General features: G+C 40.7%; 2 protein-coding genes across 3 annotated transcripts in view; both read left to right on the top strand.

Annotated features, from left to right (window-relative positions):
- Window positions 1–8282: 8282 nt before the first annotated feature.
- FBXO9 (F-box protein 9) overlaps window positions 8283–18383 on the top strand; it is a 30242-nt gene continuing 20141 nt past the window's right edge. Inside the window, exons 1-3 of one of the 2 annotated variants that reach the window (XM_054698868.1) lie at window positions 8283–8339; window positions 12820–12906; window positions 14768–14921. In XM_054698868.1, the coding sequence (XP_054554843.1) occupies window positions 14780–14921 (142 nt within the window). In that variant the 5' untranslated portion in view covers window positions 8283–8339; window positions 12820–12906; window positions 14768–14779. Of the gene's footprint in view, window positions 8340–8812; window positions 8897–12819; window positions 12907–14767; window positions 14922–18383 lie in introns of those variants that run through there. The other variant, XM_054698867.1, reaches the window with a different exon arrangement.
- Window positions 8537–8789, top strand: LOC129146468 (uncharacterized). The gene has a single exon (XM_054698869.1). It carries the CDS (start codon window positions 8706–8708, stop codon window positions 8775–8777), a length of 72 nt encoding a protein of 23 aa, XP_054554844.1. The 5' UTR covers window positions 8537–8705; the 3' UTR covers window positions 8778–8789.

Raw genomic sequence — 18383 nt, forward strand, 5'->3', positions numbered from 1 at the left:
TAAGATAATACATATATTACTTATATGTCTTAATTTTTCCTCACTGGTTATGTCTGAGTTAGATCTATCTTTAATAAATGTATTTCCAAAGCAAAGGCATAACCATTAACTATTGTCTCCAGTGAAGGGTACATAGTAACTTTCATGCACATGATGATGTGCATGGACTTCCACGATGTTGTCAAATATGGAGTTGGACATTACACCCAAAAACTTATTATCCTTTTGGCTCTGGGCTGTTATCTTTTATAATAATCGCAAGTGCAGTCACATGTTATCAGCACTTTACACAGGTCATACGCATCTATAGATGGTAAACAGGTCACATTGATCTTTCCTCAAAAATGTGTGGCTTTCACAAGCTCTCAGTCTTCGAGTGGCTACTAGGAGGTCCCAGGGTGGTGGGAAAAGCACCAATGAAATGTGAGACACCATTGTGTTCCTCCCATTTGTCAAAAATGTATTGGAATGACAAACTTAAAATTTAGGGAATTTTTAAAGTAAGATGGTATATACCTAATGCTAACTAGTAGTATTAGAAAATTAGTATAGATTGAATGCTAAGTTCCATAGAAACCTAAGATCAATATGGCAGAGCATATTGTTGAGGAAACTTCAGACTACAAAATTTGAACTTTTTTTTCCCGCGAGGGGCCTTACTCCACTTGACAGATAACAACCAGAGACCCAGCTAACAGGAACAGGATCTTGTTATCTTCAGAATAGCATATTTTTTAAGTGTGAGCATAACAAATGTTATAATACTCTATTAAAGACCTATTAAGTGCTCCCCTTTCCCTTTTAAAATAGAATTCGAATATATTCTAATCCTGAAGGACATAAACAAAGGTGGCTGGTCTCCAAAGATATGCTTTCTTCAAACCGAGACAAATTTCCCAAGCACACTGGGTTTTGAGTCCAGCTGCACAAGTGAATCCCATCACATGCAATAAAGGGTTCGACTTTCAAAGCACAGTAAATCAGGCACTTAATGTGCAAGGATGCTTCAGTTTCCTTGGAAGGAGTCAGGAGTGAAAGCTTTCTGTTTGTGCCAGGCGTGTCCATAGGATTATTGAGTTATTTGTCTATATTAGATAGCACCTCCCTAGAAACAGAGAGACTGAGCACCTATGTCCACATCAACCTTGCTTACCATCTCGAGTTGAACTTCTTTGCTTGCAAGTAAAGGCATCTCTGATTTCTTCTCACAACACTTTCTTAGCATTTTAATACAATTGGCCCCAGAAAATTATTTGTTTCACCAAATTGTTACAAGGTAATTTTCTAGAACATGTATTAGGAGGAAGTTAAAACTATGTTTCAAAGGTAAGCACAACCACAACCCAGGACATGGTTACACTATAACCTCAAAATAATATGTTTGCCTGTCATTCAGCACACACCTCTGTTTGTACATTCTTCCAGTCAACCACATCAACCACAAGCCCTAAGGTCCATGATAGGACATTTCTGACATTCTGGTCATGGGCCCTTCTCAGAACACCATAGTCGTCAAACACTGTTGATGAAGAGAATCAACAATTGAGTAAGATGTTATTCCCCGGCTGAGAGATCAATATATACAGAAAGATCAGCACATACAACATACATCAAGAATTTCGCCACTAAGCATCCACTAGGCAGGCACTCCTACCATAAATACACACACACACACACACACATCCCAAAAATAGAAAAACAGAAGGGCGAGCTATAACTTCAATTCAGCAAGATCCTACAAAATGAAATGGAAGAAGCTTGCTGCAAGAAAGCAGTTAAGAAAAAAAAGTAATAATGAAAAGGCAGTAGTGTTCCTGGCAAGGTTCAGATGGAAAAAAAGCAACAGATCCCAGAAGCAGGGTGGTAGCCAGAAATAACCTAAGCTCAAGCCACTTTAAGTCAGGGCAAAATAACGCTCACCAAGGATTCATCACACAGTTGCCCCCTCCTCTGGGCCTCCAGGTTGAGCCAAGACTTGAGATCTGCTACCAGCTGGTCAGTAAACATCTACCAAACATCTGCTGTAAGTTCAGGCTTCTGTGAATTATCATGGAGGAATGAACAGAGCTTGGTCAGGCATATGCATGTGAGGTACTATTTAGACACTGTGGACGATCTTTACCACTGCCTGGGGGAGGAATTTTGCACTCTTACACATGAGAGGCCTAATGCTAGGAGAATTCACTGAGACTACATGAGTAATAAATGGAGTCAACGCCCTGACCTAAACGGGGCCTGACTCCAAAGTCCATGAAGCCACATTGCCATGCATAAAATATGGCTCCTGCCTTAAAGAGGCTTAGTAACCTAAGCCAATTAGCAATCAATATGGTCCATATAATGAAGGACTAACAATCATCTAAAACTTTAAAAAGAGAAGAGAAATGAGTAGAGAAGATATTATGAAAGAAGTGGGGTGTGGGCCCCTTCTCTGAGGAAGGGGAAGATTTGCAGAGCAGAGAGAAATATAAGCAGTGACACTGCAGCGGGATTGATCCTGGCCTCCTTAGCAAGAGAGCAAGAAGACCAGACCACACAGCACACAAAGATATATGCAGAACTGAAAATAGGATTTAAATGGGGGAGGGAAGGATAAGAAGCCTGATTATGAAAGGCCTGATAATCAGGCAAGTTATTTTCATCCTGAGATTGTGGAGAATGGAGAGGAACTGACAGTTATAAACAGATAAGGAGAGACACACGGGAAGTGATCATTTAAAAAGATTAGGTGGAAATCAGAATACTGAAGAAGTCCAGAGTGTCTCAAACGTTCACTCATTCACTCAGCAAGCATGTAATGAAATTTGCTAAGCTAGCGAAGAGGCTGTTCCAGTCTACAGGAAGGAAAGGTGAGGATCTAGATTAGAATATGAGGAATGGATTTATAGAAATCATATTTGAAAGGTCTTCATTCATCGATATAAAGGATGAAGGAAAAGATTATTCCAAAGGTTCAGGATTGACATAATTTCCGTCATTACTAAGAACTTCAAAAAGCAGAGAGAATAAACAAAGAATGAAAGTATAAAGAGAGCTTTGGTGAGGATGAACATCAACAAATAAAAACCAAAAGGCTTGTTCAATATCCCACTGGCTCCTTTAACCGCAGTCTGCAGGTAAGATATTTAAGTGAAAGAAATCATTTCTTTGTGACTAAATGCTGAGTTGCCTTGGCAAGACTGACAGACCTCTGCCTCCTTGGACAGGTGCCATCAACCCTCTAGTAGAGTCTCCCTTCCATCATCTGAAACTAAACAGGTCTCATTGAGAAATGTGTCTGATCACAGGCGGAGTGGACAAGCGGAATAAAAAATGGTAGAGTCACTGAAGAGGGCTGGGCTTTGGGGGCTGGAGAGTAATAGTACACAATATCATTTTAAATAAAGAATCCCAGTGCTGTCTCATTTCTTTTTTTTTTCCACAGCTGTTTTAAAATCTTTATTTTAAAATTACTTAATAAGCGCTGTTTCATTTCTACACCCACTATTACTGGTCTTCAAAAAGAGAGGAAGGCTTTAAAGATTCTTTACCAAATCGAAGCGCTTTGTTCAGAAACTATTTCAAATGTGCATATTTATGCATATATTAACTCCTTGCACAGTTAGCATATGGTTGAGACAAATTCTTCTTATTAGTTTATATGTTGACTACACAAATTTAAAAGTCATTTAAATTTTACATTCAGCAATAATACAATCCACTGTTGGGGCACATCCTGAAAGCCCACTCACCAGAAAATGGGAGAAATGAAAACTGTAGCTCCCAAACTTCTATTGCTACAAAGAGTGCTCCAGGCTAAAACAAAAAACACTAGTGGCACTATCTTCCCGACATCTGGTCCTGCATACAGAATCCAGGGTGGGAGTCTCTCACACAGCCCAGCGTTAGCAAAAGCAGATCTTTATTTAGTTATAAGTGGAGATGAATTCTCTTATCTGCAGAATGATGCACCAAACTACTACTTTTACATTTAAAAGTAAAAGTAAAAGCTCTCAATGTTAGCACCAAAGCCAAACTTTAAAAGATGCATGACAAAAGAAAAGGGGGTTCTGGGAAATCCTTGAACATCCCCCTCACAACATCTACTCGGATGAGAAAGAAATCCAGTGAAAAATGGTTGCACATAAATGTGAGGATTCTTGCTCAGACCCCTTGCGGGACAGCCAAAGGCCTAGTCAGAAAAATTCCATGAGCAAGTCGTCTGCATCCTACTAAGATGCTTCAAAGAGGCAAAAATCTTTTATCTCTTAAAGACTAAAAGATAAACACCCATCAAAATCTTCCAGACTCCGAAGAAACGGGAGTTTTCAAGCCGAAGGGGACAGAGATCCCTATGACCGAGATGAGTAACTACAGCCCATTAGGTTCTCCCTCCCCCTCCGATCCCTCGCCGGGGATCCCCGACTGGGGTCTCTCCACAGTCCATCACCCCGAGTGACAGGTCGCCCAGCGGAAGCCCCCAAGCTCCGGGTGCCACTTACTGGTGCCGCGAACACAGGCGGGGGGTCCGCCCCTGCGGTGAGTGTAGCTCCTCGGCGACTGGGGCGCAGCAGTCCGCTCGGAAACTGGGAATGGGGGCGATCCCTGCTAGGACAGGCCGAGGGGTCCGTGCAAGGACGCCCGGGAGGACCGGCGTGTCGCTCGGGCCGCACGGCGCATGGTACAGCGGAAAGAACCCGGCCGCTCTCCAGCCTCCGGCAGGAAAACAAACAAAAGGCAGGGAGGCTGCTAGTGGGGACGACCGGCCGCTTTCCCTGGGAAAAGTTACCCTGCAGCTCCCCTCGCTGGCTCTGCGCGTCCCTGCACCGCGCGCAGGCCGCCCGGGGGCGCCCAGCGGCTGAGCTCGGTCCTCTCCGCCCGGGGCCGGGACTGTGCCCTGGGCTCCCCGCGGCGAGCTGACCAAGAATGCGCCCGCCAGCTCCTTACTACAGATCGGCTGCACTAGGAATCAAGAGTTAGACATGGAGGCCGTGGATGCACGTGATAAGGCAATTTCACTAGCCGTAATCACGATGAAAACATTTTCCTGATTTTAAGAAATGTTACTGAGGTAGCACGAACCTGCGAAGGAAATCAAACCACTGAATTGTACTCTCAAAAATGATTAAGGTAGCAAATCGTGTTGTATAGATAACACAATAAAAATACTTAAGATAAAAATGCAACTGACTGTTAGCGTTCATTTGAATTTTACGAGTGCGTATATGAACAACTTTAGTTGGAGAAATTATTTCTTAGGCGGGAAACCGATGAGATACTGTGCTGCTAACTAGCTCCATGAAATCTAATACATAACCACATCTTAAACACACCCATCTGTGTGATAAATGATATTGTAGATGTTACCTTACATCATCTATATAGAGACAAGTTCTGGAGAGTTTTGAAAAAATGAAACTGCTACCAGGTCCTCAATTTAAATTTATGTAATTGCCCCCTAAATCAATGGTTTTCAAGGTAGCTGAAAGCATCAGAATCACCTGGAAGATATTTTTAGAAAGGTTTCTGGGATTAGAGAGCTAATGGAAACCATTTTGTCCTAAGTAGCACATTCATTAATAAAGCAATAACCCTTTAATGCCTTGTGGGGCCTACTCTGAGTTTAAATTTTCCAGCTCATCAACATGTTAATTTTCTCACTATTTTTTTTTTTTTATATTGCAAGTACTGAAGACAATGTTTTTTCCTAAAATAATCTATAAAAGGCCCAAATCTCTCTCTCTCTCTTGGTCTGCTGGCTACAGGGATCTCTGGTCTTCTAAAGAAACCTACAAAATATAAAACAGTCAAATTTCCTTAGACTTCCTGTCTCAAATGGGAAAGAGTTATCTGGTCACTTGGCATGTGTATATTTATCTACCTTTGTGTTTACCTACTTAATACCCAAAACATATGGCAAATGAAAATTGAAAGTCATAACAAAAAGACAGGAAGACGAGGGAGTTTTGATATTTTTAGTCAAACTCAGTTGTCCATTCCAGTTTACCTGGCAATCAGTGGCACACGACTAGTAAATAGCTTAGGTCAGTAGTCTGGCCTTGGGAAAATTATAACCCTATAAATATAATATGATGTAATAATATAACCCTATAAAGAGGGCCAGTGGATACTTAACTAAAATAGGAAATTAGTAACTGTAAAACATAATGATGTTTTAATTTACTATTTACTATTTCAATTTAATTGAACAAATTTAATTTACTATGTTCAATTTACTATTACAAATAGTTATTATTTTACTAAGCTTTATTGTTTTTTGCTAGAAGAGAAACCATCTGTGTTGAGAGGGATGTATTAAATTAACATTCAACCTGGTAAATAAAACTTGTTCTGAAAGCATTTCAAGGTCCCATTCTTCATTGACAAACTTTCGTATGCAAAAGTAACATTTATCATTTTGCTCTGTTACAAATCTTTACATTTAATTTTCCCCCTGGACTTAAATTTTTTTTTTTTAAGAGGCATGCATTATTTATTTATTTTATTTATTTATTTGTTTGTTTATACATGCACTGGGTACAGTCAGAAGCTAGGGAGGGTGAGAGAATTCACCAGAGCCAGAGCGGGGAGCAGCGCAGGCAGAAGGACTGACATACACTGCTGAGGGGAGCAGCGGGCGGCAGGAGAGGTCTGAGCGCCATATGGGACCCTCCTCTGGTGGCCGGGGAGAAGCCGGGGATCGAACCGGCGCTGCAGAGGCCGCGGGCAGCTTCGCAACCCAGCGCTCAACCGCTGCGCCACTGGGGAGGCCCTGGACTTAAATTTAAAACCCTAGTTTTAAAGAAGCCATTGGGTCTGAAAGACCTTTATTTGGTTGTCACAAATGGGAGACAGGGGTGGCATCTGCTACTGGCATCTAGCGATAAGAAATGTTGATAAACATGCTACAATAAATAGAACAGCCCCCCAGTAACTGGTTCAAAGTGATAACACAGTAGCTCCCCCTTTGTCCATCAGGGACAGTACAAAGACCCACAGTGAATACTTAAATTCTTAGATAATACTGAAACTATGCTGTTTCCTTTACATGCATACCTATATACCTATGATAATGGTTATTTTATGAATTAGGCACAGTAAGAGATTAATAACAATAAAATAGAACAAGTATAACAACATACTATAACAAAAGTTATGTGAATGTTGGGGAAAATAAGTCTTGGGAGAAAAATCATCTTTGAAAGACCTAGCCTTACAGTCTCCCTTAAAAACTAAAAGCAATTGAATGACCTCTATTAAACATTAAGGTACTTTTTATAAGTAGCTGATTTAGGGTGCAAATACACCCATTAGAAAAAAGAAAAATCAAAACACGCCCACCAGAAGGGCAAACTCTAATATTAACAAATGCCATTTGGGACCATTCCCTCATATTCCCCCACCATCCTTTCTTTTGCCTAATATTTCAGACAATATACTGCATTTGTAGTATCTCCAGAATAAAAATAATGAATCTAAATTCTATGATCACCAATATTTAAAGTTCAATTTTGAATATGGAATTAAAAATTAATAGAGGGGATAAATATCACATTAATAATAAATGAATAGAACATAATATGCAATAGTAAATAATAAAAGGGAAACGCATTTGCATTAAAATTTGGGGATATTTGCTATTAAAATCTTTTTAAGTGTTGCAGGGACCTGCAATATTAAAACTGTTAGCTATTTTTTCACTTCTTCAATAATAAACACAAATTCTGGATTCACTCATTTGAAAGTCGTCTTTGGATCCTAATGACTGTTAGCTCCAAGCACCTAGAAGAAACTTTAGAAACTCGTTAAGTATAAATGAAAAGGCTGTCAGACTGAAGGATTTTACAAGACATGCGAGAGCTTGTATTTAAAATAATTTAAAGTGTGAAAAGTAAAATATCTCCTGGTAAATAAGTGTTTCTTCTACGAAAAAGAAAGAAAGTGCTTGGGCTTTAAGAGGTGGGGCAAGGACCTAATGCTGAGTTCCGGCGCTCAATACGGAACAGCCGACTACAAATCCCATGATGCTCCGCGGGGGGCTGGGGCGCCGGGATCGTGCTTCCGGGTCCGGGCTTCGCTGTCCGTCCCAGTTGAATGACGGGTTTTGTAATGAGACGTCCATTGCGTCGGCTGAGTTTTCCTTCCGTCGGTTACTCTCCTACACCCATCAACCTTCACGCCCATGCTTAAAAAAATTTAGTGTTCCAGTACCCTATGACTCTAAGGGGGTTTCACTGTTCCCCTATATTCCTGGCCCTGTACTTTAGCCCGTCACCGCAGACCGTTAAGCGACAGTCCCGAGTACCAAGTTCCATGCTTGCCTCAGGCTCTCAACCCTAAATCTGAGCTCATTTTCTGAGGTAACTCTTGTTCAAGTTCCCTTAAGTGAGGCAAAAACGTGGGCCGGGCTCCGGGTTCGGCAAACCGGCGGCGCGCCCCGCGCCCGGAGCAGGCCCACGCCCACTCGGCCCTCCCCGCGGCGGCGCGCCGGGGCCGGGGAGCTGCGCGGGGCCGGCGGGCGGCGGCGGCACTGCGCATGCTCCGTGCGCCGCCGCAGGTTCCGCAGCAGAGGAGGCAGCTCCGCCGCGGCGTCCCGGGTCTCCAGTGGGGTTGACGCTCCCGCGCTCGCTTAGTCCTCGTTTCGGCTGGCAGCGGGCGCCCTTCCGCGACGCGAGTCCCCGGCCGCTGCTCCTGCGCGTCCCGATCTGGCCCCCTGCCCCGTGAAGATGGCTGCCGTACGCCGGGCCCGCAGTTACTGCCGCTGCCTGGTGCGCTTCTCCGACCGAGAACTCTGCTAAGCCCAGCCGCGGCGGACTGGCAGGAGTAGACACCCGGACACCCAGCACACCTCCTCGTGGGGACGGTGCAGAGGGGGCGCGGAGAGCCTCTCGCGGCGGCCGGCCGCCCAGCCAGCATGGTAACGTGCGGGGGCTGGGGGAGCCGTGGGATCTGGGGGTGCGCTGTGCCGGAGGGACCGGGCCTGGGAGGAGCTGCGAGAAGGCGAGACTGGGAGGAGTGGGAGCCGCACGGCCGCCGCCCGTTATGGGGCCCCGATCCTTGAGTGCTCCCCGGGGTTCCGTCCTGCAGAACGCCCCTTCCCTCAGCCGGGATTCGAGGTGAGGAGAGCTGATTTGCCGGACAGCGGAGAGAAAAATGCCCCTCCGCGGCCACCTGAGGACCCCTCCCTTGCAAGGGCTTTTTCCAAGGCAGTGAGCCGACGCAGCATCTGAAATCGGAGGGGACTTAGGCAAGAGGAGACACTTGTTGATTGCTTCTCCTTTGCAAAGCCGCACCCAGCGAGAGGCTGTTCTGGCCCTTTCAGGAGTTGTGGTGTAGGACGCACCTGCCCCGTGACGCGTCCGTGCCCCGGGGTGGATGTTGGCAAGCAGTCCTGGTGGCCTGGGATTGGATGGACTGACTCACTTCACCGCGTGAGAGCGGCGTCAGTGCGCCCCAAATGCGGAGTCTGAGCTAAGCTCCAAAATTTGACAACGCAAATTCCATGGGACTCTTGCATGCTGGAATATGTAGTCTCTGTCCAGCGCTGCCTTTCTTTGGCTTCTAGTAAATTGGGCAGCTGAGAAACAAATTTCTGTCGAGTGTTGACTGAATCAAGGGTGAAAGGTTGCCGAAGTAATTAGCTCATAGTTGACACACATGTTTATTGAATAAATTGATGGCTGGCTGGTTAAGTTTATTAAGTGAATCTGGAGGACAGATAGAGGTGGGAAAAAAAAAAATCTGAGGAAAGAAAGCTTGACTATACCCCTAAACTTTCAGTAGTTCTCTGACCAGGATTAAATACTTAACTTTTTGTATTCCGGACCCCCAAGTGTGAAAAAGGAATAAAATGATGAAAACATGAGCAACTCAAGTGAACATGCTAGCTACTCAAGTCACAGGTGATGACACAGGTCAAATATAGTGTAAAAAATTAAAAAATGAAAAAGGTGAAAATCATAGGGTGACAGCTTAGTACCTACTTATTTCAAGTGGTATATGAGTTGACAAAATGTAGTAATAAAACGCCCAATTGGATAGTTTTTTGTTTTTGTTACCATACTGTCAAAATCAAAGTAATGATGGAGTAGAACTGTATTGTGACACAAAAGCGCAGGGGAGAAGAAAGATGCTGTATTATAGGTTTCCTGTTCCTTTCCTCATCTTAAGATGTGCATTATGGATCTATACGTTGTTTTATTTGTTAACTCAACCAGTTTATTATTTTTCTGAGGACCTATTATGAACTTGTCATAGTGATAGACCCTGGTATAATATTACCTGTTAGCTACAAAAGGTCAACTTTTAATTGCAGAATGTTGCTTATGAAAAGGGAACTCAAAGGCCATCAGAATCAGCATTCTTTATAGATAAGATAGCTGTGGCCTGGACAGGCTTTTACTATGAATCAAGAGTGTGTTGGGCACTAATTACTGAGGGAGACAAATATAATTTCAATTTAAGTCTTAAGTGGTGAGATGCAGGCACAAGTATTATGGAAAGCAAAAGAGGTAAATCAAGTGATCAGAAAATGCTTCCCACTGGGATGATACCGGAATCTTAGATGATGAGTGGAAGTAGCTAGTAAGGGAGAAGTCATTCCAGAAGGAGAGCAAGCAGTATATGCAAGAGCACAGAACTGGAGAGAGCAGGGGAAGCTCTGGAAATGAAGTCATTTTAGAATGATACCCAGGCAAGAGATAAAAGGCTGAATTATTGAAAGGATACCCTAGGGAACGCAAGTCTCCTTCCATTAGTTGTACTTAGAGTTTGCAATAATAAAGCGGACTCTTATTTGAGAAGTAGAGAAATATACTTCTCAGTGAGATCTCTAAATTCAGAATCCTTTATAATGTATTTTCCTATTAGTGATGTGCTCAGTTGGAAAAGTTCTCAGCTTAAAGCAACTCATAATATGTATTTATTTTTGACAGTGCATTCATCCTTCAGTTTTCTAGTTTTCTGGAAATTCATTCGGCACATGGCTTTTCTTAAATTGTTTCTTCACTGGCTTAGCTTTTACGTAGTGTCAAGCACTTCACCATATACTATCTAGTTCAAGTCTTAAAGGAACTTATACTTTGGGTTTTGAGGTCCCTCAGACTGCCCTGGCGGTGGCTGGATCACACCTGGGCACCTAATTGCTGGATCCCCTTCTGGGTTCCGTTCCTACTCAGGACCAGACATGGGGCCTGGCTTGTGCACGCTTTTCGGCTTCCCGCTGACTCTGGGGATAGCCCTTTCTCAGTTCCACACAGTTTTGGTGAGGTCCGGACTCAAAACTCCCAGTCTTAAGGATGCTTTGTCTGGGAGGCACTTCCTGCTCGGCTGGATCCCCCTCTGGGCTCCAGCTGGCAGCCAGTCAGCAGCCAGTCGCAGGGCCTGGCTTGTGTGGGCTTTCAGCTCACCTCTGACTGTGGGGACAGCCCTTTCTCAGTTCCACACAGTTTTGGTGAGGTCCAGATGCAAGGCTCCCTGTCTTAGATATAGCGCTGCTGGGAGGCACTTCCCTGTGCCCTTGGTCTGCCATGGTGGTGGCTGGATCACCCACTGGGTTCCATCTGGCAGCCAGTGGCGGGGCCTGGCTTGTGCAGGGATTTCAGCTGGACTCTGACTGTGGGGTCAGCCCTTTCTCAGTTCCACACAGCTTTGGTGAGGCCCAGAGGCAGAGTTCCTTGTCTTAATATGGCGCATCTGGAGGTACTTCCCTGTGCCCTCGGTCTGCGCTGGGGGCTGGATCTCCCTCTGGGCTCCAACCGGTAGCCAGTGGTGGGCCTGGTTTGTGTGGGATTTCAGCTCACCTCTGACTGTGGGGTTGTCTCTTTCTCAAGGAACTTATGTTTTGAGCCTGGTTACCAGAGATAAGATAGAAAGCAAGGCTTATTGATGCTGAGCTATAAAGTAATGCAAGTATAACTGGGTAACGTGTTAAAAAATTGTAGTTAATACAGATGTTTTTGTCCTTCCTGGAAACAAATTATTAGTAAAATTTGCAATTGTAACACTTACTGTCTTTGGAACAAATAAAATTAAGTAATTTTTGATATTTTTGTTTCTAACCTTCAACATCATTTCCCTGATTGCCACATGTAGGATTGAACACCCTAAGTGTTGAGTAAGTTCCATTTGCTAATAAATACATTAACTAACCGACTGACCTGAAGCAGCACTTTGATTTTCACTGGAAGGTGGAGTTCAGTTTAATTTAGCAAACAATTATTGAAAATAAATAAAATGGAAGTAATCCGACCTGAGACCTCTTTTAAGCCCCAAGCCATACACAGTAATTTTAATCAGCTTTATTCAAATCCAGTATATAAAAAATCTGGATGTATAAAACATATAAAAATAGAAGGCATTACTTTACAAAAACATTCACTATTAAATATTTTTGTTAGGGGGAAAAGGATGTCCTAAAGCTAATTCCATACAGGCTTCCCGTTCAATATCGGGGCTGCCCTATAACATTTTTAATGAGCTTTCCCAGCATCTAAAATGTTAATAAGCAAACAAAAATTATATTTGGATATTAACATGCCAGTTGTGTAAAAGAAGGAACATTTATATAGGACTATATGGTCCTGTTTTCTAAAGCAAAGTTGTTCTCTCTAACCATCTACCAAACAACTACCAGTAAAGATATTTGTCATATAGTGCTAAAAAATTAAAGGATCAAATTTTATCTACTGGAATAACTAAACTTAGCTATGAAGAAGATACAGAAGGAGAAGCAATTATGTATTTCATTGGGCATGTAACTGAATAGAAGATGTATAATAGATTACAAAGGGAAAATGATGTTTGCATATTCCTGATTGTTTGTTTTTTCTTTCCCCTCAGGCAGAAGCTGAGGAAGATTGTCATTCTGATACTGTCAGAGCAGGAGATGATGAAAAAAAAGAAAGTACTGCTGAAACAGATCTGCAGGCAGGTTTCTTCAGTTGTATATTTAATTCTTATTCCATTGTTTTCCATGCATAAACAGAAGTTGGTCATTATTGTGAAAATTTGCAAGTGCTTATTTTGCATTGAATATCTTTTTCTGTTAAAAAAGATCAATAATTGCTGCTTTGTAAATCTATTTGTGGATTTAAAATATTGAAACCAAGGCTCAAGTGTGACTCAGTATATTTAAAGAAAAAAGTTGATAAATTTGGGCTTCCCCTGGTGGCACAGCGGTTGAGCGCTGGGTTGCAAGGCTGCCTGTAGCCTCTGTAGCGCCAGCTCGATCCCCGGCCACCGGCGAGGGTCTCACAAAAATAAATAAATAAATGATAAATTTGACCACCTAAGAGTTTAAAACCTATATAGAGCAAAAAATATAAATCTAGGGAAATAATCAGCTGGAAAAACTGTTTATCACAAACAGGCAGAGGATTGATAGTCTCAGTATATAGAACATTCTTACAAATCGGTAAAAGAAACACAGGATAAAAAAATATGAATGGACAACTAATGGAAAAGAAAATATAAATGGCTATTTGGAGAGATAATTAGTCTCATTCATAGTTTAAAATATACAAATTAAATAAATCTACAATGAGATGCTTTTTTTTTTTTTTAACCAATTAGATTGGTGAATAATACCCATTGCTGTCCAGACTAGGAGAACTCTCATGTATTATACATGAAAGTATAAATAGCTGCAACTTTTTGGAGGGCAGTCTAGCAATTGGATCACAATAAATACTTATTTGTTTGGAGTGCATCCTCAAGTAGCTATTGGGAGTGCTGCTAAAGACTCTTTAGGTCAGAGGTTTGTGTTATGTGTTAGCAGAAAGGTTGGAGACAAAGCAATGCACGCAGAATATTGAGAAAAATATTTTTTTAAAGTTAACGTATTTTATAGATTCCTTTTTTAAAAAAGCCAGGAATAATGTATACAGTCCTAGTGACAGTAACCTTCTTGGGCAAAAAGGGCCTCTCAGGTTGGGTTCCCTGGAAAGGTGACTGTTAGGTAGAGATTACTTTGAAGGAGGTTTATTAGGGAGTGTTTGTGGGACCGATACTTGTAGAAGGAAGGGAATTTGGAATGGGCATGGAAAAAAATTTAACTGCTGTGCTGTCTCAATGGATTGCCTTACCCAATCCTGGGCAGGTGCTGAGGATGGAATAACCTTTCAGAGATAGGCCTTTATCAGTCATTGATCTGGTCCATTGATCATTGGATCTCCTCAGAAGGGGTCATGAACTTGCTGAGACAATATCCAAAAGGGCTTAAGCAAGATGGTTTTTGGTAGCACTTTTCAATAGCTGGGGTCATTGGTACTTTATTCCTGCAGGGCATCTGGGCAGTACAGCCTGGTCCACCACACAGTGGACTTCACTTTGTCTATATCTAAAAATTTTCACATGATATGTATTAGGAACAAAAATTTCTTTTTTAAACCTTTTTTTAAGAATGGTTACTAACAGAAAGACTTTGGGCTCACCGATTTTTTTTTAGCCTCGCTCTTTAACATTGCTATATGTTATATACTGAATAAAGAAATGTTTCAAAGTGTCTAAGTTCAGTCCCTAAGTAATGGCTTATATTTTCAGTTCAAATTAAAATTTGGTTTTCAATACCATTAGATTTTTCCTGTACAAACTTAGGTGAATTTCTTTAAAGTTTTAAACAAAAAATTAGGTAATATGTGCTTAATGAGTGTCAATTTAGTGATTTAAAGAGTGTTTTCTAGTCTTAAATATATTTAAATTATGAAAATTTATGTTAGGCTAGTGACACATTGTTTCAAGAGTGAACTGCTCTTCCTTGATAAGTCCTAATATATTTTTCTCCCTATAGGCACAACTCCAGATGTTCCGAGCTCAGTGGATGTTTGAACTTGGCCCAGGTGTAAGCTCTAGCAATTTAGATACTCGACCTTCCAGAGCAGCAAGAGGCTCTTTGCTGAAAGCAGCAGACACCAAAGGAAAGCAAGAAGTAGCAAAAGAAGAAAAGTTAAGTATTATGGACATTGTACTAAATAACTTTTAGGAGGGGAGGGGAAACACATAAATTTCACTGACATAAGTAATGATTATAACTATTCTGGTGACATGAGGACATAAGTTATACTATAAAATTTTTCTTCATGTGGAAAAAAATTTGACAAGTTTATCAGTTCAGTTATCCCTCACTACTACTAATGGTTTTGGATGATACCATAACTCCTTATTGTCTTCTTTCTTGTAGGAAAAACTTTCTGTAGGAACTGTATTGGTAATTTATATGACCGTGAGATTCACTAAAAGATTGATGCCTCTGAATTTATTAACAGAAGCCCAAAAGGGAAAAAACGTTCTTCAAATGTTAACACCTTTCCAAAGATTTAATGTAGTATTTTGTTACATTTGCACTGAACAAATTAAAAATGATGTATCAATCACTTCCTTATTCTGGAAAATTTTGAAAGTATTTATACTGAAAAATTGTGCCTGCTATCTGATTGTTCACCTCTTTGCTGCTATTCACGTGAAGTAGACACAGTACACCAATGCGCTTTTCATTTTTCTCCACTTCTGTAGAGGCCATCAACTTTACACCGTTAGATCCCAGTTTTTGTTCACAAATAATTTGCTGTTTAATAATTTACATTATCCATGATAACTAAAACTTTCCATGTTCATTTTGTCTTAATTTTTATATTGAAACAATTACAGAGTCACAGATACAGGGAAGTCCTGTGCAACCTTCACACATGCTCCTTCTGTGGTGACAACCTGCATAGCTGTAGTGTGCTATCCAAAACTTGGAACTAGACATTGATACACTCCACAGAGCTTATTCACAGTCCTCAAACTCAACAACGCTTTTATGTGCATAAGTTTATAACATTCTATGCAATTGAATAGCATGTGTAGTAGCTTCATGTAACCACCACCACAGTTAAGATCTATATTTTTCACCACAAGGCTCCCTCTTCCTGTATACCTTTATAGTTATATCCTCTCACAGTTCACTGGCAACTACTAATCTGTTTCTGTAATTTTGATATTCCAAAAGTGTTGTATTTCTGAACTTATATAGTATGTAACCTTTTGAGTTAGCATAATTCCTTTGAGGTCTATCCAAATTGTGTATTAATAGTTTGCTCCTTTTTATTGCTCAGTAGTGTTTATGGTGTGCTAAATAACAATTTTTTTAAAAAACATTTCCTTAATTTTTTTTTTTTATTTTTAAAAATAGTTCTTTTTTCTTTTTTCTTTTCTTTTTTTTTTATTTATTTATACAAGCACTGGGTACAGTCAGAAGCACAGGAGGGTGAGAGAATTCACCAGAGCCAGAGAGGGGAGCAGAGCAGGCAGAAGGACCGAAGTACACTGCTGAGGGGAGCAGCGGGCGGCAGGAGAGGTCTGCGCGCCATATGGGACCCTCCTCCGGTGGCCGGGGAGCAGCTGGGGATTGAACCGGCGCTGCAGAGGCTGCGGGCAGCTTCGCAACCCAGCGCTCAACCGCTGCACCACCGGGGAGGCCCTCCTTAATTTTTTTTTTAATTTTAATTTTAAGGTTACATTTTTTTACTCCACCATATGTACATGTTCCAGTCAGCCTGCATTATCATGCCAGTGCCCCATTATGTCTCCCTTTCCCCCTTCTTTCTGGTAACCATTAAATTTTTTTTACTAAGTCCAAGATTTGCTCTGTTTTGTCCGTGTATTATTGTTGGTTATATCTCACAAATAAGCGAAATCGTCCATTATCTGCCTTTCGATTTCTGACTTAATTTCATTTAACATAATCACTGTGAGGTCATTCCATTTTGTCCCACGAAACACTACTTCATCTTTTTAAATAGCTGTGTAGTGTTTGATAGAGTATATTGTTCACAATTTTTTTTATCATTGTTCTATTGATGGGCACTTGGGTTGGTTCCATGACTTGGCATTTTGTAGACATTGCTACTAAGAACATACGACTACATAAATCTCTTCATATTAGTTTTCATATTTTTAGGATAAATAACCTACTAGAGGTATTGCTGAATATAAGGAATTTCCATGTTTATTTTCTTAAGACATCTTCATATCATTTTCCATAGAGATAGCACCAACATGCATTCCCGCCAGCAGTGGATGAGAGTTGTTTTTCAACACATCCTTGCCAACATTTGTTTTCATTCTTTTCGACATGAGCTATTTTCACAAGGTTGAGGTGATATACCTCATTGTGGTTGTGATATGCATTTCCTTTACAATAAGTGATGTTGGACAATTATAGTCTGAATATTTTTAGAAAAATGTCTGTTTTGGTCTTTTGCCCATTTTTTTGATAGGGTTGTCTCTTTTCTTGTTGGATCCATATGATGGCTTTGTATGTTTTGGAAACTGGCCTCTTGTCAGATGGGTGATTTGCAAATCTGTTTCCATTTTGTAGGTTTCCTTTTTGTTTGTTTGTTTTGGTGATTGTTTCTTTTGAGGTACAAAAAAGTTTTAGTTTGATGTAGTCCCACTTGTTTCTTTTTGGTTTCATTTTTACTAGCCATTGGAATGAGTTCCCAAATACATCTTCAGGGTGAATCTCCTGTAGTATGTTCCCTGTGTTTTTTTTAATGTTTCTTTTTATGGTTTTGGTTTTGATATTCAGATCTTTAATCCATTTTGAATTAATTTTTGTGTATGGAGTTAAGTATGGATCTAGTTTCATTTTTTTGCCTATGGCTTTTCATGTTTCCCAGCACCGTTTGTTAAAGAAGCTTTCCTTTTTCCATTGCATGGCCATGACTTTATTTCGGCAGCATCTGTTGTAATGTCATCTCTTTCATTTCTGATTTTATTTGGGTTTTCTCTCCTTTTTTCTTCATAAGTCTAACTAAGAGCTCGTCAATTTTGTGTCAAACATGTGTTTAGTCTCCACATGTTTTGGTTTATTTGAAGATTCTTTTTATGGTTAATACTTAGCTTTATCTATTGTAATTTGTGAATATGCTTGGTAAAATTTCTATTTTCATGTATTTTCTGAGACATTTTTTGTGTCCCAGTATATGATCTATTCTTATACTTAAGAAGAAAGTATATTTATTTCTTTGGGGATGGAAAACTGTCCATTAGATCCATCTGGCCTAACTCTTCATGTAAGGCATTTATTTCTTTAATTTTCTGCCTAAATGATCTATCCCTTCATGTCAGTGGTGTGTTGAGGTCTCTCACAATCATTGTATTTTTATCAATATTTTGTTTTGGATGTTTAATAGTCCTTTATATAACCAAGTGCCCTTGTGTTAGATGCATAAATATTAATAAGTTATATCCTTTTGATGAATTTGAACCCCATTTCAAAAATTATTCACAAGTTGAAGGACATTTAGGTTGTTTCTTGGTTTGGCTATTATGAGTAACCTACTATGACTATTTACATGCAGTTTTTTGCATGAACATAAGTTTTCATTTCTCTAAGATAAATGCCTAAGAGTGCATGTGCT

Source organism: Talpa occidentalis, unplaced genomic scaffold (genome assembly GCF_014898055.3).
Source record: "Talpa occidentalis isolate TD23 unplaced genomic scaffold, MPIMG_talOcc4v2.1 talOcc4.2, whole genome shotgun sequence".
Lineage (NCBI taxonomy): Eukaryota > Metazoa > Chordata > Mammalia > Eulipotyphla > Talpidae > Talpa > Talpa occidentalis.